The sequence below is a fragment of the Thunnus albacares genome, chromosome 6 (genome assembly GCF_914725855.1).
Source record: "Thunnus albacares chromosome 6, fThuAlb1.1, whole genome shotgun sequence".
NCBI classification, from domain to species: Eukaryota; Metazoa; Chordata; class Actinopteri; order Scombriformes; family Scombridae; genus Thunnus; species Thunnus albacares.
In genome coordinates, this window is record NC_058111.1 from 15,382,086 (window position 1) to 15,407,884 (window position 25,799).

Here is a 25,799-nt window from a genome sequence, read left to right on the forward strand (position 1 = left end):
GTTTGTGTTCTTGCAGTGCCAAAATATATGCAGTCAAAGGGTTAAAAGTTGTGTTCAGCCAAACACTGGCGATTTGCTCAGCCAAGCAGTAAACGGGGGAAGGACTCCAAGGACTGGGAGGGTGCAGGGTTAGAGAGGGTTTGTGTGTGCTTTAAAGCGTTGCATTAAAATTTCAGATCACAGCACGCCACATAGTCAAGGACCCTGACTGCCTCAGGCTCACGAGTGAGTGAGCGAGTGTGTGCATTTGTATGTGAGCGCGTGTGTGGATGTGGGCGGGCATGTGTTTATTAGCTTCTGTAAGCAAATGGGGCCTACTATATGTGTCTTTTCAAAACGTGTTTTCTTCTGACATGAAAGGAGTAGACAAGGACGGAAAAAGGAAGAAGGAAGTGTAAAGAATTGAGAGAAAGTAGAGGAGAGGTGCAATGTAATCATGGGGAAAGAAAATGAAGAAGGGGGAGGGGGGGGGGGGGGCCTTCAAATGGTCTATGAAACCTATTGATTAGTGCCATTACACTGCGTGCAATGTCTTCCTGTGGCCTTTTCTCTTACGCTCACAGACGCTCAACGAAGGAGATAAAAGACAAAGTGTGGGAGTGAGGGAGGTAGAAAAGGGGGGAAAAAAAAGTATTGCGAGGAAGAGAGGAGAGGGATCGATCTGTTTTTAACAGCCAATCAATTTAACAACTCTGTTAATGGAGAGACAGTGAGTTTGGGGCATGTTAAGTGGGGTGGGGGGAAACCTTAAAAGCCAAGTTGATACTCTGGCGTACTTTGTGTACAGGGTGTATATGCAGGGTGCCCTTGACCATTTTACATCCTGGACTTGAAGAAAGAGTTCATGTCTTAAGAAACCAATAAAACACCATGAAAGGATTTGTTTTTCTCCTCAGAATTTCTTACATTTTTTTGAATGTGGTTTGGGTTTGGTACTGGATGCTCGAGCGGTTCTGGTTCCCTTCTACGAACCCGAGGGAACGAGGAGTGTGAATGTCATAAAGTGCCACTTCACGGTGTGGAGTGCTGACATGGAAAAGCTTCTGTTCTCATCCCCGCCACTAGTATAAGATCAATAATGATAGATGCCCAGAGCTCAAGTAATTGAAGCCACCTTATCTTACAGGTCCTGTTAGAAGCCTGTGTGGCTTTAAGTCTGACATCTCAAAGTGACCCTCATCGGCCTCGCCTCTCTTGTCATGACCCTGATGAATCAGAGAGCGCTTTAACCTACAACACGAGGAAATCTCTATTTTTGTGCTCACTGCGGCTGCAGAATGCATTACAATCCCTGTCAGTATTTACAGTGTGTGGGTAATGCTGGGATTTGGAGGCTGCTGAGCGTTGTGGGAGACAATCCAGCTGTTAGGAGAGCAGGGGGAGTTTCCAGGCAAGGAGATTCACTAAGCAGGATGATTATGTCAGGAACAGGCAATGTAGGAGCCAGAGGGGAGAAGTCACCCACAAAACAAACACATAGATCAGCAAGACACGTACTTTGCTGTGGACTCCTCGTCATACTTTGTCTTCAAATCAAAGAGCTCGGCCTGAGTTGTTTCAAGTGCTGTAAAAAAAGGAAAAAATGTCAGTTTACCCGCTACAAGTCAGCTTTGAAATTAATGTTGTGTAATATCCAAGTGTTAACAATACTTTTAAAAGCCATTTTATTAGAGCTCATTAAACTCTTCCCTGGTCAGTGAAGACTGGGAAGGCTGGTACCTGTCTGTAGGGACTGGGCCTTGTGTTCGGCCTCTTCCAACCTTGACGACATGGAGTCTTGGCTCTCCTGGAGTTTCCTACAGAGGCAGACAGAAGGCGAGAAACAGAGAGCAGGGAGCAGAAAGTCACACATAGAGATACTGAGTCAGTAAATCTTGGGTTCACACTTTGTGGCAACTGCAACTATTCTCTATTTTCCCACCATTTCTGAAGTGTTTTCCCCACTAAAATCCTCCCAACACAACCCACTCCTCATTAAGCAGCCCTATTAGGCAGGAATGTCTGGCCACTGGGGCACACAGCACCGGGGGGGGAGAGAGAGAGAGAGAGAGAGAGAGAGAGAGAGAGAGAGAGAGTGAGAGAGTGAGAGAGAGCGAGAGAGAGAGAGAGAGAGCAAGAGTTGAGTAAGAGAGAAGGGGGAGGGGGGCTAGAGAAACCACAAGGATAAAATAGATTCATTCTTAGCATATAAAAAGTTGGGCTCTGCTGAGAAATTGCCACTGCGTGTAAAAACATCAATAATCTAGCACAAAGACGGTCTTTATGGCACTCTTTGATGCCCCCCTTCTCCGCCAATCTGTCTCTCCTGTCATCTCTATTTTTCTGCCCTCTACTTCATCCTTTCATCTCTCTCGCTCTCCCTCCTTCCCTCACTCCTTGCAGGATAAAATGTATCAGAGGTGCCATCCATTTACTGCCCCTCTCAGACACAGGAAGTCAGCTCTCTGCAGACAGGAAGGGGCCTATAAAACACTGACGTACAGGAAATACAGTCGGACAATTGATCTTCTACTGTACGTTCGAGAGGGCCAATGAGCTTTAACACTGCTCCACACAGCAAACATTATGATTGACACTTAAGAAAATATGACGTCTTTAAAGTGTATTTGATAAACACAACTCTTATCGGTGCTAATTTTTTAAGGCAAGCCTCAGATTTTTATCAAGATGTTGAGTGATAAAGATTTCTTCAAAGTGTTTAAATGACTGGAAGAAGATTGTTTGTAGAAAAATCAGTAAATGCAACTGTTACTGAGTAAACTAAGTAGCTGACAGTCAAAGATGATAAAAAAAATACATAATGAACCATGTATGAGGACATCGTTTCACGTGTAAACAAATGAACTGCTGCGGTGGAAACATGGGAGAATATTTTCCACTTTATTTTTCCACTTTCTCTTTTTGAAAGGACATGTGTAGCCTTCCATCTTTTTCTTTAGCTTTCGGATGATGGAGAAATGAGTCTCATTCACTTAAGATTATAGCTGAAATCTGTAATGGTTTTGAGTTAATACATCATTATTATATCTGCGTGGAGTCTGAGGCACTAAAAACTGCACATTAACATGGTTCGAGGCGCACGTCTACTGACATACTGGATTTAATATGTTGCTTTGGAGTCTAGTATTTCATTTCCTAGTTGAGATACATTTTTAAATTTGATACATCCACCATAGCCTTTACCTCCTGCTCACCCACAGTGAAAATATGCTGTCTCTTTAAGCCCTAAGGCCGCACCAGCTAATCATACGAGTGCTCATCATTTTGACTCTTCACATATGTTTATTTATCCCTTTAATTCAAAAAAGGAGCACATAGTTATCCGAGATAACTACATTTAAGGGTGGCAGGTCGACTCTTCATCTGCATTTGAAAACCTAAACTGAACGTGGATTCACAAGATAATTTGAACTGCCAACCATCATATTACTCTGGATTTACTGAGTGATGTAGGAGGAAAGGAGCCCAAGTCTGTTGTTAAGTGAAGCAATATTATGGCTGGCCGCATCTTAGGCTATTAGTTTAATTGTCTTTATGTTGAATGGGCTCCTTCCTGAGAAAGGACAGTATCAGAGTGACTCTTAAGGCATTCTAGCCTTTAAAAGAGGTGATTTCATTTCAGTAGTCAGAATCTTTTTTTTTTTTATGTTCCTAAAATATCTGGCAGCAATTCTGGGTTTATTTATTACTGCCACAAGCTTCCTGTGTAACTGAAAATCACACAAAATGCTTTGGAAATAGTTTATAAAGGAAGTAGCCCATTAAATCCAAATTAATTATAAAGCTATATTCAACTACATCAAAATAGAATGACACCTATGTATAGTTTTTGTTATTTTAGTTATTTAAGGGGTTTCATTCGGTTATATTTTCATACACAGAAGAGGCCTGTAGCGGCAATGATTCCAAACAAAATGGCTGATATATATCTTGGTGAAGACAGAAAACAGGAGTCTGAGGTGCTGATTCCCATCAAAGAAAGAATGGCAAGCACCCACATGACAAAAAATGCTGGCATTGTCTTTTATGTAGGTTATTTTCCACTCCTGCATTCATCTGCAGGAGGAAGGCAATGTGGGGGGAAGCAATAAGCAACAATTTGTTGATTAAACTGATAACTACTAAATAAAGTCCCAGGACTATTAGCTAAACAGAAATGATTAAGTCGTGAATAGCTCTGCTAAATAAAGTCAAAAAACTTAATCCTATCGTTCAAAAGATTAGAATCACAACTGTTCTGCCTGAGGGCAAAATGACCCAAAGTTTTAAAATGGCAAAATAATGCAGAGGTTATTACTTGAAACACAGCTGCAGTAGCGCACACACACACACAAACACACACGCATACATACCTCTCCTTCTCTGCATAGTCGTTGTGTAGCTGGAGCTGCTTTTCTTGCGCCAGGTTCTCAGCTTGATTCTTCAGAGACTGTTCGTACTCGCGGATCTTCTCCTTCAAGGCCTTAATGGTCACCTCTGGAGAAGGTAAAAGCAGAGATACGGGCGTTGAGAGAAAAGGAAGGAAGAGTTAAAATATGTGTGATTAGCAAAGATATATAGAAAACAGACCACGGAGGCTTCCTAGATGTGATATATGGCGGTGATGACGATAATGTTTTCGACTGGGCATTTGACCTTTGCTTGAGGAACTGTGTTTCATATCCCGCATTCTTCCTCTGTCAGCACAGGCGAAGGCCGTGGCCCCTATGGCTCCTGCCTAATCTTTACATCCACGACTGGTATAGAATATTCAACATTCACCAACGGTAGATATGCTGTATTCATTAGGACTGCATTAGTGCTGAAACCCCATAACCTGCTGACGGCTGAGCTCTGTATGGGGCAGCCTGAAATAAATCTAACACATAACTGGGGTAATAAATAGGCCTCCGTACGTGTGTCTGTGTGCGTGTGTGTATGTGCGTGTGTGCGTCTCAGAGAAAGATATAAGTGAGTGAGACAATGATAGAGAGCATTGCTGCTTGCTGCCTTTGACTGAGGGCTCTTAGCACTTTGTGGGCGTGTGTGTGTGCGTGTGATTTAAACTCCAGTCTCACTGCTCTGACACATAATCAATAGAGGAGAGTCCCCTCAGAGCCCTCTTACCCCTTAACTGCTTAACTGAACTTTAAACATTTAGGTTGCAGGGATCAATGGCCCCTGCACTCTTTGTATGTGTGGGTGTACGCGCGTGTGCAAGTGTGCAGGCGGGTCCATGTGTGTGTTTAACAGGAGTGGGAGTTCCACAGTGTGTTTTGGGGTTTAAATATCCCCCATCTATTGAGGCGGTAAGGAGGGATAAAGGATGAGGGAACAGGAAAATCAATGGCAGAATGGAACCCTGCCGCTATCGAGCTGTTCCAATTAACTCTCACTGAGGAAAGGGGGATTCCAAAACATTCCCCGCTCGCTCACTCACTCCTCCTTTTCGACTGAAATTACACCACTTTTATTACTCCTTCTCACTCATCTCTCTGCCTTTGTCAGTTTTTCCATCTTTCTTTACCCCGAGGTAGCCTGTCGTTTTTTATTCATGAAACTCTGCCTCATGTTTTTTTTCCCCCCTGAAAACCTATTTGAAAATGTAAAACCTTGTACATTTTTTGTGTTTTTTAAAAATTCATAAGGCATTAAAATATGTTCAAATGTGGCCTCTTACTTTGAGGAAGGTCTTTCTAAATATGTTCTTTTGACCTTTTCATATCACCAACATATAGACATAATGTTGGGATTACACTTCAAGTACGGCTGCATGACTGTGGAATCCCAAAATTTTAGAAGATTAGAAAATAATGATCATTTTTTTCAGTTTTAGACAAAAAAAATGCTGCAATTTTTCACATGAACATTTTCAAATTACACGTTTTTACTGTCATCCATCTTTACTAACAACAGTGCAGACTTTCTCCAACTAGCAGCAGTTATAAAATCTTACACAGTACTGCTTCAGGTGTAGCTACTGGCACAGAAACTGCCAATTTCTTGTCCTCTTGCTTTAGAGCCAGATTACTTCTGAAATTGAAAACCGATCAACTAAAACCATTTTCCTGTTCGTACTTTGCAATATTTTTCAATCTTTTCACTTTCACTCTATGACACTCAGTAGGTTTTCTCTCATTCTCACTTGGGATGTTTGCTTCACCATCTTAGTTTTTGTTTTGGTCACATGGATAAACTGCACATTTAAATGGTTGTAACTACTACGATGGGACGCAGAACTGAGAGTACACAACTCATTACGTGCCATTATCTATGATTAACTGTACGGCCCTACATCCGCGCCTCTCTGAAAGTCAGGAAAAATCCAAAAATGTGTGCGTCTGCATGTATCCAGTCTCTAACCTTGGTTTTTGACCTCTGCAAACTCTTTGTTGTAGTCCTCCAGTGTCTCTCGAAGTTTGGTGTTCTCTGTCTCAATGTCGTGCATCCTCTGGAGCTTCAGCTGCAGCTGCTGAGCCAGCTCCAGCACAGGTACAGGATCTGGCAGAAGACAACACACTACGTTAACACAGTGCAAAGCAGATACCACAAACAAGGGGGGGTGATGTGGTGTGGTGAGCTAGGAATAACTGCATTCAAGGCCCCGTGAGAACAACCGTTTTCCCTGATGAAGTGTCCTTGAGCAAGGCAATGAATCTCTAACAGCTCCAGGAGCGCTTGTTCTGGAGCCGACCCCGACCTTTGGTCTCCCTGCAGAGAACAACTTGTGGCAGCGAGGACCAAAAAAATATCGCAATTGCTAGCAATATTATGATAAGGCGGGTTACATATACAGTCGCTGATGCATCAGACTGCTGCAGACTAGAGCTCTACTATATCTCCATATATAATATAGGCCGTTGTTTGTCAAGCGGGGGTCCCCAGACACCTAGCAGTCCGTGGTATAATTGCAAGGGGTCCATGAAATAATAAAATATATATTTTAAAAAGATGCTATGACCTCTACAGATATAATATATTTCCTCAAATAGTGATGGGTGCCTTTATTTCTAATTCCCTCTGTTTGATGAGTATTATTGATCATATTTAAGTACGAAGCTTCGTTTTGAGCTGCTCCAGTTTACCCTGCGTAAGTTACTGCATTACGCTCAACACTTCCTGTATCTGTTTCAAATTAAAAGCCCTCTAGCGTTTCAGGATACAGACACCCTTCATTTCTTAACAAGACTTTTATTGTGAAACATTTGCAGGAACGTGTTGTGGAAAACTCGTTGACTTGCGAGGTTCAACATATGGCACTTGAAATGTCGCTACAAACAAACAAACACAATAACACAAAGAAGAAGAGGAACTGTTTTTCACCGCAGAATTAGCAATATGGAGAAACAGCTAAAATTAAACAAACGTCTGTGTGTTTTGGACACCAGTTAAACAGACTCTGGTCCACAGGAGAAGAAAACCAAGACAGAGAGCAAAAAGAGGAAATATAAAGAGAATTACATCATGATTGATTGTGCATATATATGCTGTTTTATGCAGTCGTCATAGAAATGTAGGTTTTCCCAACAATTAGCCTAATACAATTTCTGTTTCTGTCAATGTCATTTTTTTACCCAAAAAAGGGTGAGAACCACTAATAAAGGCTATATTATGGCCTGATACTAGATTATCACAGATTAATAAAATCGGTAAAATCGGTTTATCGATATGTTCAAAAAAAACAACAAAAAAAAAAACCACTAGTAACTGCAGCAATAACTGTTTATCCTTGATGCATTTTTATTGTTTCAATGAATGTTCAGTGTTTTTGTTCAAGGTCTTCCACTTTGTTCCAATTGTAAAATATCCTGCACTGTACATGGACACTTATCGTGATCCTTTAACAACCAAATTTCCAAATTGGTTGTATATATTGTTCACGAACACTGATATCAGCCTCTAAACTCCAGTATCAGTCAGACTCTACTGTAAATACTTACAAAAAGTTTGAGCACTTCACTGATTAGGAAGAAAAGAACAGAACAAAGATTTGGCTTGTTAAAACAGTTCATGACACACACACACCACGAGAAAGGTCATGGTTAAGTTTTCACATTCTGTATCAACAAAACTTTATCCATAAACGGTATTGAATGTTACGCTATCAGCCTTTGTATCAACAGAGACCATTGTCGGAGTATGAGATAAACTTTGGTTTAGTAGTTGGGGAGAAAAACGAATGTGTCAACTGCTGACACAGCAAGAGAAATTGGATACCCATAGAGAGACACAGACAGAAACATAGATGAGACACATGAACAACAGAGATTACTTGGCTATGATCAGTTAAAGTGTTTCCTATGATGCGGCTTGAAAGCAAGAAAAAAAAAAAAAAAAAAAGAGAAACATGGGAGCAGACAGATGGACAAAGCAGAGCCGTAGAGTAGGTAAATAAGAGATCAAAGAAACAGAGACAGAAGGAAGAAAGACAACTTTCTGGAGGCATTTTACCAACATCTCTGTGAACACACAGCAGGGTTAACTGTCAGTGTGATGAAGAGAGCCCCGTCAGTCAGGCCAATCACATCTGATTGGTGCTCATGGGTGGCAGACTGGTGACAGGCAGCCAAGAGACGCAGGCGACGCTCATCAGCATGCCAGCTAAAAGAGCAGTTTGTGTGTGTGTCTGTGTGTGTGTGTGTCTGTGTTTATGTGTGTGTGTTGTACAGATAAGAGGAACTGACAGCTTACAGCTGGGGGTAAGGGCTGCGTGTGTGTGTGTGTGTGTGTGTCTGTCTCATGTCTGACGCAGTTAGATATCTTAACTATGCTAATGAGAGATCAGCAGAGAACGATTGGGGAATTTCATGCTGATTTTGTGCTGTCAAGGTGACACACCATGCAGGGCGTAGCTCTGACACACACACACACACACACACACACACCTAGAGACAAACACACACATGTTCACTTACAGGGTCTCGCACAAATACACACAAGTACAAACAAACACAGAGTAACTTAACTGTATGCCCTGAATTTGGTCTCCTATCTGCGTCGACGCCCTTGAAAATCAACTTTCTCTCCCTCTTATCAAACCTTTGTCCTTCACATAGGCCCCCCTTCAAATCAACTGTACGGCCTGTTAAAAGCAGTTTGACTTGTGGGCCACTGGTGCTGAATGCTCTTGCCAGACACCTTTAATCTAAAGCAGAGCACACTGGGCTGACTAACCAGGCCTTCAGCTGATAGAAGACAGAACAAAACACACTGTTTCCTCTTTCAAGACTGCTGCATTAGTCAGGCTGGTCTGTGTCTGCGTGTGTGTGTGCATCAGGCATTACATCATTGTCTCGCTGCAAGTTAAGAATAGACCCGTCAGAGCTGGCGCTGACTTATTGGGAGCAGTACAATCCAAAGATATTACTGTAGGTCTATCCATGTGGGAATATGATGACCTCCTTATGCTATAGATGAACTCAACTCCTCATTCCAACATTCACGGCCCCCTCCAGGGCTCCCATACAGATGAAAACCTCCAACCAGTAGCACTGTGACTGTGTGTGTTCTGTAACACTCTGTGCTGCGTGTCCCTCCTCGGCCTCAGTGTGCTGAACGTGACTGCTCATGTGTGCACTTCGCAGCAGCCAATCACAGGCGTACTTGTCATCCGTATCAGGACACACCTTCTGTTAAGACCCTCTCTAAAGGCTACACTAGTGGGGATGAGATCTCGTGGGGACATATTAAGGCGTCGCACACGCCTGGATGCACAGTGAAGGAGCACCAGAGGGACGGTGTCATGCTTTTTCTCTTCCCCTGTTGGTGCTGTCTGCATGGATAAGAGGGTCTCCTGATAATGTTTTTTTGGGCAGGGGAGGTGTCTAGACGAACACACTGACACAGACATACACATACAGAGACAAGACAGCGCAGACACTAGGCATAGTCTTACCTGGGACATCGATTATTTTCTTGTACACGTTCAAGAAGGCGGCCTCTGCTTCTTTACTTCTCTTACTCAAGGCGTCGATCTGCGAGGAGAGAGAGAGAGAAAAAAAAGTTAATTGTCAGTTATACCACCCCACATCTGACTGTCACATCCATACACTGCGAAAGGTAGGCCCATTAATTTCCACAGTAAGCTACACAGAGTCGTCCACATATCTGTCTATCCTCACTATGCGTCGGTATGTTGCATGCGATCGTGGTTGTCTTGACAGCGCCTCCGTTGGTGTTTCCTTCCCGTGAAGTCAGTTCAGCTGTTCAGCCGATGACGGATGTGTTTCGTTTGCCGCGTGCCCGTGCGTGTCCGTGTCTGTCTGTCCCTCGAGTGAGTGCGCCTAAGTCCGTCAGTCGGTCTGAGTGTGTGTGTGTGTTTGAGTGTGTGCGCCTGTGTGTGTGTGTGTGTGTGTGTGTGTGTGTGTGTGTGTGTTCGTTTCCCCTCCAGCACGCTGACATCATTAAACAGCTGGCTCAGTCTTTCCAGCCACAGCAGGGGCAGATTATTCAGTCAGCTCTTAGCAGCAATACAGTGTGGATCCATTACTGATGCAGCCATTAACACAAGAGGGCACGGCATGCATTCCATCACCGATATTATTGAAATGGACAGCATTAGAAAGGATCCATAAGAGATTAATTCTAAAATCATACAGGAGGAACTTTTATACTGCTGTCAATGCTGAAACACGCAGCAAAAAAGCTCTACTGTAGACTCTGTGTCACACTTCAATATGAGAAGCAGACAGAGTAGGCGAAAACGCATCTGAAATCAAGTCTAAATCGAGGGAAACAGATGCCAAATAAAGACATTCAGATGGTGCTACTGTACTGGGCAGAGCTACAGCTGACTACTCTGGCTCACGCACTCAGACTAAACAGCCGTGTGTTTCTCTTCCAACTCCTCCAGCACATTCACTGAGAGAAAAGGAATAAAGACAAAAGCCTATATAAGTCCAAATATAAAGTCTTCACATTCCCAGCCAAGCCAGTAGTATAGTTGATGGGTGGTTTAGGGGTTCTTGCCACTGTAAACAGAGCGGGCTACATGTAATACTGCCTGGGCTCCTATGGGAACCTAATAAATCTCTTCACATGGCTTTGATTCATCTCTAGTTTTTTAGCCGCAAAACATCTGGCCCTGAGTAGGCTGGTGCCAGCACCCCTCCCTCTTTTCCCCCTTTTTATTTCTCTCTGTCTTTCTCTCTCAAATTCTCCCTCTTGTCACTTCCATGTTCTCTGACTCATTTTTTTTCTTTCCCTCAATCTTTTTCAGGGTCTGTCTTTCTCACATGTTTCTCTGTCACACACTCATGTCTCTCTGGCATGCACAGGGCTTCCGTCTCGCCCTGTCCCCCCCCCCCACCCCCCCCCCACCCCTCCCCACACATGAGACACTGCTATTATATCTCATTCTCGCATCAAGCTACATCATGTACTTTACCCTCTTCATGTGCTGTGTGACATTGAGCGATCAGGATCCTCAACTGCAGGGCCACTAATGGCAGATTACTGATGCTGAGTACTAATACCTCTCACACACAGACACCAAACCTGTTCGCCAGCGTCGAAATGCGTGCGCATGTGTGTGTGTGTGTATATATAGAGTATGTGATCAGAGCTTCAGAGTACCACAACACAATCTCATGATAAAGAAGAAACACACGCACGCATGCTCATGAACTAACGCAAAAAATTATCTGCCGATGGCAGTGAAGGAAGCCAGCTGCGTGACTGTACAATGACTGGGCCAAGGTCAGTGGTACAGCAGCTTTATATAGCCCAACATGGGAGGCAGGAAATAGACATTTAATGTAGGACACACCCTACAGTTAGAGGCAGGTTAACTGCAGGACCAGAGCCATTAGAAGACCACCCAGGATTTGCAAATACAACCCTGCTGTTCCCAACTGCAGCTCTTTCAACCAATCCCAATGACATCTGCTATTACATGCTCCCCTGCCCCCATCCCACACACACACACACACACACACACACACACACACACACACACATACGCGTCCCAAGCAAAACAAATGAAGTGACACAAATGATTCCTCACCAGTATCAGTAGGTTAGCGATGAGAAGTGCTTGCAATTGCAAAAGGTATCCCTGACACATCCACACACACAAACACATACGTACATACGTCAGCACCTTGTGCCACCATCACTCAGCACCGCCTCGCTCCCCTATCTAACCCATAGTGTGTGAAGGGCATCAGGCTGACCTGTGTGTGTGTGTGTGTGTGTGTGTGTGTGTGTGTGTGTGTGTGTGTGTGTGTGTGTGTGGCCCCAGTGGAGTCTGATAAGGGGAGGCTATGGGAAGCAGAGACTGAAGCCTTGGATAATGGAAAAGCTTATCTGATCGATGGACCAACAAGGAACACTGAGCATGCAACATACACACACAAACGCACGTACACACACACACGCACACATAACCCGTTTACCAAACTGAGGCCTTGTGGAAACAGTTCTGTTATTGGTAATAATTATGACCTGAGGGCATCCACCTTTCAATGACAAAGATTAAACAGTATCAAGACCTCCAAGTTCCTGGGCTAAAACTTTTTATTGTTCTGTCTGGATCCTACATTCACTTAGTAAAGATTCAAGCTGCCAGGCGAAATGCTTAAGGATGAGATACTGTGGAGCTTCAACAGGAAGACCCCTCTGCTTTCTGGTGCTGTCTTGTCCTTGATCAAAGGATCGAGGGGTAAGCAAACAAAGCCGGGCTAAAATTACACATTCTCAGAGCTGCTCATGTTGTGGCATGCGAGCGCGCAGAATAGTCGACTGATTGATGGGCTGCTCTAAGACTGGCGCGGGTGTACAGTATTATCTCAATAATCATAAGATAATGTCTTTCTCAGTTCCGCGACCACCCACTATGCGCCTCAGCGTGTTCTGGTGTGCACGCCGTCGAGGTGTGTCAACATGAGGATGGTGGAAACAGCTGACAAAGCCCCAATTATATTGCTGCCGTTTCTATTCTCTAAATAGACTGTGGATCATCAGCAGAACATGGTGGAACCACTATAAATTACAGCATTTTTACATAACCACTGGCTGTGGTTGCCGCTCTAACACAAGAATATGGAAACTAACCCAGTGTTAAACTGTAATATTCTATGGCCACTAGCAAAGCAGCCCTGTCACTATCTATTCAGATTATTTTGTTTGTGTATGTGTGTGTCCGTGTGTGTGTGTGTGTGCGCGTGTATGCTAGGGCTGAATGCCCACCCACTCTAACCCCAAATAACGCCCCAGTCTAAACCAGCCGCTTCCACTCCTACCCTCTGACTTTCACATATGGGAGTGAACTGGAAATGCATGACTGCCAGAGAGGAGGAGTCATGATGGAAATAGGCCAAAATGATGGAGGAGGAGATAGAGGGAAAGGTGGGAGTATGATATAGCGCACACACACACACACGCCCACACACACACGCAGACAGAGAAGTCACTTCTTATAGGTCAAGGTATATAAAAACTTGAGGCGCAACATTAAATTGAAAGTAAATAAATGTATGAACTAAATGAACTAAAATGTCTCATGATTCACCTGATCAACAAGAAGCAACAAATAACCCCACCGAATCATGCAGACAAACAAAGTCTGAGGAAATAGCATTCGGTGAGTTGTGACTGGCTAGAGCTGGGGCTTTGTGGTGCCTTTTTTTTTGCAGGATGCAATTTAAACACACCCTCGGGCTACAGGACTTCATGAATAGGACAGAAAATCAAGAGCAGAGCAGAGCGAAGAAAAGAGGGAGAGGAAAGAGGGGAAATTAGATAGTGGCAAGAGAGAAAGAACAGGAGATGGCGGAGAGAAGAGAGGAGAGAGGGAGAGAAGTGAGAGGGAAGAGAAGACAATTTAAGAGGAAAGACGAAAGCGGAAAAAAAAAAGAAAAAAAAAGAGGAGGGCACTGAGAAAAGGAGCGAGACCAGTTAATGAATGTGAAACCAGCTTTTACGATGCATTTTCCAAAAGATGTGCTCAATAACACTCACCTCTCCTTGGAAGCTCTTGAGCAAAGGGGCGACCTGTTTCCGTAAATCCTGAAAAATGAAATCGAGAAAGAGGTTAGTGTGTGAGAAATAACAATCATTAACAGATTCATTTTAATCCTAAACAGTAAATACACAGGAATGTGTGGCAGACATGTTCAGAAACACCGACAACTTACTGAGTTTTATATTAGCACACCCTGCTGTGATCAAATAAGTCACCCATTGAAATCAAGTAGCGACCAATCTAGCCGCTGCCAATGAATAATGAGTGGTGCGTGAGTGAGTGATGAACATGAGGGTAGAGAGAAGGCCAGGTTGGTACCCTGAGGTGCTCTGGCGGACTGTGTTTCTCATAAGAACAGGTGCAGCACCACCTGGGCCACCCAGAGGCACCACTAGTGCGTGTGAGACAGAGAGTGAATGAGCCACAGAGTAGGCCTACTGTTAATGCAAATTGTCTCCTCGCACCACGTTTTTACTATAAAGCAAATGCTTTTCATCCTGTAAGTCCCATTGCATGACTTTCCAGTACGAGTCAGCGGTTTCAGATTAGATAGCCAGTTGAGTATGTATCAGGGGAACATGCAAATCACCATGCTGTTAGCTGAGCCTACATCCTGACAAACTGAACTGGAGCGTACGGTAAAAAGCACAGCAGAATAGGACATTCTGTACAGGAACATTTGATTTGCACAGTTTGTGGACACACACATACTCGCAAAACTGCCTAATGAAGATGTGAAGTAGGGCAACAACAGATGTGTGCTCGAGAGAGTCTACGCCTTTTAGAAACCTCTGTCTAAAAAAGCCTAACCGATGCTGCGGGGAGCTTGCATCCCAAACTGACCTGGGACCAGTGTCTGGGGTTGGTCTAATCCTAGGTTGGTCCAGACAGGCCGCTTGTCTGGGGCTGAGGACAGGTCATGACCTCGCTGACCCTGCCCTATTGTTACCTCATCAGGGGTCGTTGTGGCTGTTTGTCTGGGCCAATTCAATATTCCCCTGCTGGGGATAATGACCTCCACTCCGCCCCTGCCCCTGCCCCCGCCTCCCCCTCCCCGCTCCGGCTCTCCCTTTCTCACACACACACACACACACACACACGATAAGCATGTACACAAAAACACCAGAGAAGTGTCAGTTCTATCATTTGCATTAGATTCTGATTATATCCCATATTTTCCATTTATGAAGCCAGTTTCCTTTCAGTTAGTTTTTAGACTGCGGCTTTAAATTAATATTTATGTATCCTCAGACCATAAAAATAGAAATCTCTGTATAATGTAATGCAATCCAGTCTAGTAGTGTTGCCATAACCTTTGTTCAAATTATAATGTTCAACTTTTGTTGAGACTGTGTCTGCATAAAGAACTGACTCAACAATACCATCACTCTTTAAACAATACTTTGAGGTGGTGTTGTAAAGCAGAATGTATTAAACTCTTAATGTTATTTTAGTTCTTAATGTTTATCTTCTCATCTTGCATTTTTTTTGTAGTTTAAGTTTTAGAGGTGACTGAACACTGCAGCAACTTTGATGAGCCTCAAACACACACACACACACACACACACATACACCCTCTTTTTCCAGAATGCGCACCGAACCCACAAAAACAAACACATTCAAATAACATGCAGAGGCAAGCTACTGCTTCTGCTGAACCCCTTTGGTCCACTCTTTAGTGCTCCGCCCCCTGCCCCCTCCACTTCCAAAGATTTATGACCATATAACATAACAATGCACACAGACACCATGGTCAATCTGTGTGTGTGTGTGTGTGTGTGTGTGTGTGTGTGTGTGTGTGTGTGTGTGTGTGTGTGTGTGTGTGTGTGTGTGTGTGTGTAGTGAAGGGAGTGGAGGGGGCCCGGCAGCAGGAGATGGATGGCTGGTGTGTGAGCTGCCGGCAGACAGCAGACAGGCCAGCCCGAGGAATCCTCCAGGGAGTATGGAACTCCCATTCGCTGTCTGTCTGCCCTGCAGCTAAACACAAACGTGTGTATGTGCATACGTGCACACACACATACACACACACGAGCACACAGAAAGTTGTTTTACTACCACTGCCTCTGGCTAGCAATCTTTGGGACATTTTACAACCATTCCCACCCTTTCCTTTATAACAGTGTAGTAGAGGAGTCTTGACTAACTAAAAGGAAATTAAGAACTGAATGAATAATTCAAGCAACTTAGGAAGCACAGTGAGATGTAGTCTCAAAAAAAAAAAAAAAAAAAAAAAAATTCAACAGTGTGTCAGTCCTAATGAATTATGAAAACTTTGTTTTCACGCTGCATTTCTTTGCACTACTTTCAAATGCTACAAAAGCCTGTGTGTGTGTATGTGTGTTATTATGCAGACCATGAGTGCAATTCACGCCGAGTACAGCTCAGCAGACTAGACACAGTCAACGTGGGCCGGTCTCCTGGTTGTTGAATAATGGATCAGAGACGGACTCCCGCTCAGCCTAATGCAGTCTGATCTGATGTGACTGTGATCTCCGCTGACTGGTGCGGACCACAGAGAGCTGACAGCCTGCTCTATAGACTGGTCAACCACACGCAGCCACGCACGAGACAGGAAAAAAGAAAAAAAAACACTGCTCCGCAAACAAGACGATCGGGGCATTTTTAATGAAGTGCGGGCCATCACGCGTTATGAAGCAGCCTGTTTGGTAGGCAGTCGTGATGCTTATACACTTCCAAAACGCCAGGAGTTTTTAGTGCTGATTCCTATTGAGCCTGTTACAGCCCTGTAATGAATCCTGTCGCTCGTCTGGCCTGGCTCAGATTCCTCCTCCACATACCAGGGAGATGCCAGGGGCCACACAGACGCCAGAGGAGCCTTCCTAAATCACAGCCTTGTTACACTGATGAATGTGTGTGTCCTGTTCTGTGATCTAGGCTATCTGCCTCTGTGTGTTTGTGTGTGTGCCTCTGCTTCTCAGCATGTTTTCTTTGTGTGCATGTCTCACTCTGCCTCTGTATGTGTGTGTCTCTCCATCTCTGTGTGTGTGTGTGTGTGTCTCTCTCTCTCTCTCTCTCGCCTCCCTGTGTGTGCTGCTAGTTATGTGGTTATACTTGAAAATGAGATCAGAGATGAACGTGTAGGGTGAAGTGAAATTAGTGTCTTATGCATTAAGGTACAGTTTCCTCTGGTGTATATTCCTCTCCACCGGGTGGGCTACACGCTCAAGTCAATAGTCGCAATCCTCATCCTGTGGTAACTATAATAGGCCTACTGTCAACTCCGGGGAGAGTTGACAATTTTCTATCCACCGTCTACTCTGTTCATACATAATTCATACTACCATCAATAATTCACCATGGTGACATTACCAATAATAACACAACAATACTTTGTTTTCGCTGTGTGGTTTAAAATGAGTTGCCTTGGTAACAGAGATGAAACAAATAATCCCAGGAGGAGCGAAGGGAACACAGGAACAGGACAGAATTCCCTCCTGATCCCACTTAGTAGTGTTGTCACACTCTTTCTTTCTCTCCCTCCTGCTCTGCCTCTCTCCCTCCCTCTCTCTCTCTCTCTCTCTCTCTGTCTTTCTCCCTCTCACATACACACTCACGGACCACACTTTCTGCACGCATAAAAAACTAGGTCAGATAATACAAACTCCTGAGGGGTTTTCTGTTTTGTCTCTTTAGGATTTCAGGGAAACTAATGGAGAGACTATTTTTGGGAGCCAAGCCATCTCTGCGTCGTCTCCTCCTCCCCTGTTTTCTCAGTAAATAATCACTGCTACATTTATGAAGAGGAGAGAAGACACACAGAAACTCGGAGGCAAACAACGATTGTCAAAAGAATTGCGGGATATATGTGTGGTTGTGTGTTGCTGCGTGTCTGTGAATATCTGATTTTCTTACCTCTGGTGTGTTCTTCTTGAACTCGCGGCTCAGGTCGATTAGTTTCTTCCTGGACTGTTCACTCTCGTCCTGTCTGTTGGCAAGCTGTGTGGCGGTGGCGTCTAGTTCTTTCTGCAACGAAAAACGCACAACTTTAGTCTGATAAGAGGAGAGCTGCACGTTTTATTGTCTTTATCACGTTTTACTGTCATTATAATCAGCAGCATTGTTATCTTTCAGGATAAAAAGACAGGAGCAGGTTTCTGACTAGACGGCAGACTCCTTGACCCATCTGGCATGCTGCTGACTACTGGTCCTGCCTCAGCTGAACTTGGCCAGTATGTTGCGGCAGCAGAGGCGGAGAACAGAACCACAACACCGATGTACCGCCAAGGAAAACCAGTCTACACCAGCAGTTTGATCTGCTACCAGCGCGAGCAATATCAGAGCCATTCAGCCTGTCAGTCAATTAGTTACCACTGTGTCGGGCATGACAACGTCTGTAGCAATAGACTACTACTACACACGCAGCTCACAACAATTATTGACTGTCTGCCCCAGACGACCCCTCCCCTCGCCACATAACAACAGCACAATTATCAACAACAGCGGTGTTGTCAAGGCTGAGGCAAAGCCCGCCTTTATCCACATCCATTTTGCATTGTTATTAATAGCTATTTACGGGACTTGTTCCAGATGATGGGCCAAGTACTGACATTAACAAGACGTTCAGGCCTTGTAAAGATTGTATCTCTCTCTGCTGAGTGTGTGAGTGTTGCTGGATTATGTTTCTGTTGGATTCTTGCCCTCTGTCACACTCACTCCTTTTTTTTTTCTCCTCAATTTTTCCACTCTTTACAGATCCACTCACTCATTCAACCAGCAGTACCTTCTCCTCCATTTAAATCCCTCTCTTCTCCCATCACTCTGCCTCCCCCCTTTCCCTCCCACCCTCACCCTCCTCCCCCCCCCCCCCCCCCCCCGCCCCCCATCAACCTCCTGTGAGGCCGCCCACCCCTGAGAGTGATTAAACGCTGCTGAAGGGCCGTTATGCTAACTAACACACTAATCATTTAATACACACATTACCACAGGGGCCCTTGTGGCTCAGTCTGCTGACAAGGTCCCAAAACACACTCACGCACACATGCCCACCTCCCCACATCGCCCACACACCCCCCAACACACAAGAAAATACAACCCTCTAAAGAAATAGTGTGATCAAGTACTAATTAGGAGATTTTTCCCCCATCAGCATTAAGTTTAATTCCCTGACCAGCCGTGATCTCGTTTTATCCACAAACCATAAAAAAAATATAACAAATTTTTAACAAATTTTACGCAGTAGCACAGGATGTTCAAAAAAAAAAAAAAAAAAAAGAAAGAAAAAAAAGAGGAGGAAAAAAAAAAAACTGCTCACTTGCTTACATGCCATCTTGCTCTCGCTGCCCATGGAGCAGTTGATGTAGCAGCCTGTCTGCCCATGGCCATGGAGCAGCTGCACTATCTGTTAGTGAATTCGAGCGTGCGCAGAAGCTTGTGCAACGCTTGATGAAAGGAGGAACCTAATAAATTTTAATCATGTTAAATTAATTGTCAAAAAAAAAAAAAAAAAAAAAAAAAAAAATGAATGCTCTAGTTCATGAATAGAGGTGTAATTATTATATTGGTAAAGATTAGCTACAGGAACAAGAATATAGGGCCCAGTTGGTTCAAGATACTAACATAAAATCAGCAGATATTAATCACAGTATGATGCATTAGGCCTTGCGGCTTTCTTTTCAGTGGGGTGGGGCACATCAACAAAACCATTTAAATATAACAACTCACTGGAAGCCTGATCTGAATTCAGAAGACATAAGCAGCAACCAGGATAATTTTAGGTATGTTCAAAAAGCAAAGAGATAATGCTGTTAAGCATCCAAGCGCCGCCATTTAACACTAGGAATAAGTTTGGAGAATATTGAATCTCCCGGGGAATAAGTTTTATAAATATTTAATGTCCCTGTGTGAGTACATGGTCTGAATTATGACAACAGTAACATACCATAAATGACCAGTAGTGTACAGGCTTTTTATTATGAGGAGAGTGTGTGTTACGCAGCTCAGAACACAATTAATCAACTTAAAGGCTAAGCTTTGAGTAAACTAAATATACTGAAATCAAGTCTGCGCTATTCTACTATAACATACTAGTATAACTAGTCACACAATGTACACCACTGCACAAGATGCTAACTGCTCCACTTGCCAATAAAACACTGTCTAGATCTTATATTATTTACAAGTTCATAGAAATAAGGGCAAAGCCTTCAAGCTACTCTACTATTAAATAATAAACTGTTTTGTTCCGACTTCTGCCATCTTTTTTTAAAAACACAGTAGTCCATGTACAACTCAAACAGTATCAGTGCTCGCTGGGTTAGATGCAGTCTTTGAAATGATCACATGAAAATTAATCCACACAAACTTTAAGTGACTATTTTCAATGCTCGCCAACTAGAATTATCTGATTATATGTCAGAGGATTGAAACACGGTGATCCAAATTGACCATCTATCCAAACAGAATCGTTAATAAGCTCAGTTTCTGAGAGAAAAAACTGAAATAACAGTCTTCCACTAGGCATCTGCTTTAGGAGGTCATGTGCCAATCCCTGACGCCCTTGATTCTGTCCAATCCCTTTTCAATACCCTGCACATATCCCAATGTGTTACCAAATCCCTATCCCAAAAAAAAAAAAAAAAAAAAAAATTCTCACTGCTAAGCTAAATAAACACATCACACATGAAAGAGGATTGATTCAATGCCAAGTGGGCAAGTAATTATGGGCATGGTTAAACTTAAAAAAAAAAAAAAAAAAAAAAAAAGACCCTCAGACTCAGTCAGGTTTTGACTATGCAGCAAACTCTCTGCCCACATCAGCAGACACAGGCAGACTTTACACTCATCTTGCTGATAGAGCGTAACATCCGAAAGTGCACAATCCCCGCTGCTTCACACACACACACACACACACACACACACACACACACACACACACACACACACACACACACACACACACACACACATCAAATCTTACTGACCATTAGGGAGACCAACACTATTCCCATTTTAAGCTACGCATTATTTTGCATGATAAGTTGTCATATTTAAGAGCTGTCAGTTAAATAATGAGCAAATATGTTTGGTTGTTTGCTCTGCTGGATGCTGTTTTTGTAATGTGTGTTCTGCATTGAAATGTGGTCAATTTATATGCTGCAAAAGTGCAGAAACATACCAGAGATGTTCTGTTTTCATTTGGGGGGAAAAAAAACAACAACTTTATAAAAGCAGATTGGTGCAAACATCAGCCTGATTAAAAACTTGAATTTTTCTTTACAGTTAAGGTTTTTTTTTCTCAGTTTATAACAAACTTGAACTTCAAAAGTGTTTGATGCAGCAGAAGTGTAGCGTACACAAAGTGTCAAACTCACTTTCTACATTTAAACTGGTTTCATTTTAAGAACATTTATAGGACAAACACATGCAACGCTGTAACATACTGCCCTTTTTCTCACAAGGTGATATTCTCAAGTTTAAAATACTGCATTGGCATCGCCCCATGATTACAATCCGTGATATTTACTCTAATACAAGATTGCAGAATGTCAATATTATTTTCTAAACACTGATAAGGATAACCGTTTGAATTCCTTGAAGTGAGGACTGTCAGTGCCCAATCTGTCCAGCTACCTGATCCCCGCTCTCGCCCACATCACAGTTTATGTTACTGTCATGGCTAAAGACAGCAGATAGCTAGATTAATAGATAGCTAAATACGAAGATGAAGACCTTTCATTTTTATAATGACCAGAATGATGACATCTGTCACTATCTATCTAATGTCATGACAGTGAATGCAAGCGGCGACACTGTGTGCAGACTGGGCACATTTCCGTTGGAAGCAAAGTGGGCAGCAGTGCAGAAGTATCTTGCAGAATATTGGAAAGCCGTTTCAGGATAGGACTCAAAAGTGCAAATCAATACATCCTCAAAAAGTACAAGTTATGTTGCATATTTTGAACTATATTACCTATCGGGTGTCATTTATTACAGGGTTTCTTTGGATAGATTTCACTAAATAGAACCTGCTAGCAGCATGTCAATTCAGCTATTTTGTAAGGCTTTATTAAAGTCCAAACTTTTGGAGGGGGACGCTGTTAACGTTAGAGTACGCTGCTCTACAGGGGTTCAAGCCATCTGGCGTACGACTGGGATTTCCACTCTGTCATGTTTGGCATAAATGATTGACATAACGCTAGTTTGATAAACCTTATAAATTGATGTGTTTGACAAGGAGCCAAGACATGAATAAAAAAAAAACTCTAATTAACAAAATCCAAAACATGCAAATAGAGGGGGAGGGGCTACATTATACATTACTAGGCTGAATTATGATGAAATTGCCTTGGCAAAGTGTAGATACCAGCGCTTGTGTTGATGCTTCAATATAACGCCTGCAGTGCAAAATAGAGCAGCAAACACGCATGAAAAACTTGTGTCCAGCGTGTTAAAGCTTTCAGGCTCAGTCTGTCAGGTCAACGCTCTCCGGCTGTCCTTGGCCTGACTTTGAACATTTTCGTTTCAAATCTGAAAAAAAAAACAGTTTAATTTGCTGGTGAATAAATTAATTTAATCGTTAACTCTGGCACTATTTTTAAATCTAGCTCTGGCTGGTTAGGACTGCACTGTCTAGTTTTAGCAGAGGATGGAACATGGTGTGTGCAGGGGAGCATTAAGTGGGCTGTAATGTCTATGTGATTGCTGTAACAGCCCTGCTTGGCTTGGCTGGACTGGCCCACAGCAGCAGTCCCTGTCCTGGTTCATTTGGTCGTCTGGTCAGCTGTAAAGACGATTGGAACAGATTGCCAACACTCCCTAGAGAGACTTCAACACCGACTTGGCCAAGAAGCCTCCCGCACACTGCTCCACACGCGTGTGCTCTCACATGAATGCACAGACAGGCCGCTGCAGTAACTTGGGGAGCCCAGTCTTTCCACATTCTTTTGAACTCCGTTTCAAAAGAGGAAGCCTGCTAACATGTTCGCCCAGCAAAAATTTGGCACAGTGAGCCATGTTCGCGCTAGGAGGGGAGGTCGGGCCAAACGGAAATGAGTATCTCTCCATCCTACCACTGTGGTAATAACACTAATCACCGATAACAGTCACGGGTAAACAAATCCTATTACCACTGGCCATCAGACCCAAGGTGTATGTGTGTGTGTGTTCATCTCTCCTAATGAAATTCCTTCCACTCGTCTACAGGCAGAAAGAGAGGCCTTCTATCTGACTAATTCGCTCTAATTACTCTAATGAGCCACAGGTGATGATACAGTGAGACTGATTAATTAAATGGGAGGCACCAATCAGGCATGTCTGATTATGCCAATAATATCGACTACAGACTAAATGAGATAACAGGAGACAGATGCACTTTAATTGAGGTATCAAAACTTCATGGAATTTCTTCTGCCCTCACGCTCCGACGATGCCGAGACAGATAGGCCGGTGGAATGACAACAAAGTTATTGTTATGTACACAGTATGAAGTCAATCTGCAGCTGCCGTCTGTGCTGCCACGGTGACCAGGAGTGCACACAGAGGAGAGTACACTGCACAAGGATTTGCCTCAGATCTCATTCTCTGTAGAATAATTGGGACTGTAACAGCTAGAAGCACTTTGTTTACACCTAGTCTGCAGTCAGACATGCCAAGCAGTCTGCCACTCCTGCTTTAGTCCAAACACAATGTAGGTTAACTGCTCCACATTCGGTGCATGTTTTACACATTAATCTAATGAAGCATCACTTTTGAATCCAAGCCAGGCATAGAAAGGGAGAGACAAAAATACACTCACTTCTTCTCAGTAATACCAACACCATATTAGTCACGCTACAAAAGAGGCTAATATTTTTAAAATAAAACTTTTTCTGTGTGCATTACAAAGTGGGAAGCCTTTAACAGCCTCTGTACTTGGCAACATGACACAGATGTTTAAGAGATGAAGTTTTCTGTCCTGCCAGTGCAGTCACTAATCTTTCCTTTTATCTCTGACAAGTCTGAGGCTGTTATGTGGTTATGATAGTAAACAGTAAAAGGCGTCTGGAAAGATGTCTTATCTGAAATCTACGAGGCCTACCTTTCAAACTCCCCCTCCATCTCCCCTCGCAGCGTTCCACCTCCAATGCGGCTGACTGTTCTGTATGCCAAACCTACTGTGTGGGGGTGGAGTCGCGGGGTGGCGGCTCAGTCAGGAGCGACAGCCACGCTTGCTACAACGACACGGTACATGATCACAGATCACAGGCACGCCCCCTCAAAACACAGCAGCACAGATAAGAGACTACAATCCTGGCTGCCTGTCTGCCTTCCTACCTTTGACATAGCAGGGTGCAGAACTTTAAATGTGCAAGCAGACGCCGTTTTCACAAACCACACAGGGTTTGAAGACGCAAGTCATATCATCCTGAATCTCTGTCTTTTCCTCTCACTCATTGGAGTCAAAGCCACAAAGTTTTCTTTACCACAAACTAACACAATAGTTTCACTGTGACAACTGAGCTCTAAACACCTTTTTTTTGTGTGTGTAAGTGCACCTGTGTTTGTGTTTGTGCAAAGCGTTTGGGGGCGGGGGTCAGCCTACCACTCTCCACAGTCTAACAAGACGCTTGTGGTCCCTGAGCGTTTTGCTCCTTTTTTTGAACACAGATCCATATCTACCAACAGCACAGGAGCTGTCAAGACTCACCTCACTGACGCTGACGCAAGCCTGGATCAAAAACAGCCTTTTCACACCGCAGCCTTGTTCGTATTGATCCATGTTTCTCTGCTGAGAGACTGGTTGTTGTTTTATCTCCCCAACATCCAAGCCTTAACTCTCCTGAAGCTTACTGAGAGCTAGTCATTATTTTGCTCGACCTATTGTCTGACAAGGGGTTTCAGAGGCCAGGCCTGATCCTAAATACAAATATAATGAGACTAAGATGGTTTCTGGCATGGAGGAAGTGCAGCTCACTTGGTCTCATTTTGCAGAGTTCGAATTTAGCTGGAGGCCTGTGTCACAAAGGGTGAGTGGTGTGGAGTGTGCAATGGGAGGAGAGGGGTATGGCGATATGCTAGGGTGTAATGCATTGGTGAAAGGGCAAGATTTTTCATCCCTGCGTTTACAGGGTGGAACGGCTAGGATATTGAGATCTGAGATAGGATCAGAGGGTAGTGAGCTGTTTCAGCTACGATAAAGGCCACGCATTACAAACAGAGCACAGATAGAGAGAGCACAGACAGAGAAAGAGAGAAAGACAGAGAGAGAGAGAGAGAGAGAGAGAGAGAAAGAGAGAGAGAGATAGAGAGAGGGAGAGAGAGAGAGTATCACACCTCTCATCCCTGAATTAATGCCTCCATTCTGCCAGGAAGCCATTCTGTGCCAGTGAGAGGAGATTGGGGAGGGGATGAGTGCACAGATACGGACTAAAAAATGGAAACTGCGATCATGGAGAGGGGCGATAGGGATTAATCAAGTCTGCAAGAGGAGTGGGGCTCTCCAGTCCCTGTAGCACATATACAAGCCTGAGTCCCAAGGACTCGGGCAAGCAATTGACATCACCGCTATTAGTTTATATGACATCAAACGCACATATAAGTAACCATGGGTGGATAATGACAGGGTCACAGGTGCAGGCTACCTACACAGCAATGCTGTAGACATCCATTCATCATCCTACACTTGTATGCGAACTAGTCTGTTTGGCCTATAAAAGTCTATGACCCCTTGACAATGAAGCAGTGTTCAAAGTTGCTCTAACTTAGTTGAGATTTGATCTGTTCTCAGTTCGTTAACGTATTTGATTTGTTGTAATTCACTTAAGACTTCCATTTAAGGACAACTAGCAGCTTCATGCTATTAGCACAGTTACACAGGATGGTCAGAGAGATCTGCATCACTTTCATGTGCCTCAAGCAC

General features: G+C 43.6%; 1 protein-coding gene across 6 annotated transcripts in view; it reads right to left on the bottom strand.

Annotated features, from left to right (window-relative positions):
• cux1b (cut-like homeobox 1b) overlaps positions 1-25,799 on the bottom strand; it is a 63,065-nt gene that overhangs the window by 25,724 nt on the left and 11,542 nt on the right. For 5 of the 6 annotated variants that reach the window (XM_044355308.1, XM_044355306.1, XM_044355304.1 and 2 more), the window contains exons 2-8: positions 17,816-17,926; positions 13,939-13,986; positions 9,875-9,953; positions 6,343-6,480; positions 4,353-4,476; positions 1,720-1,796; positions 1,498-1,564 (exon numbers count right to left, since the gene is read on the bottom strand). In XM_044355308.1, coding sequence (XP_044211243.1) covers positions 1,498-1,564; positions 1,720-1,796; positions 4,353-4,476; positions 6,343-6,480; positions 9,875-9,953; positions 13,939-13,986; positions 17,816-17,926 — 644 coding nt within the window. Of the gene's footprint in view, positions 1-1,497; positions 1,565-1,719; positions 1,797-4,352; positions 4,477-6,342; positions 6,481-9,874; positions 9,954-10,100; positions 10,284-13,938; positions 13,987-17,815; positions 17,927-25,799 lie in introns of those variants that run through there. The other variant, XM_044355305.1, reaches the window with a different exon arrangement.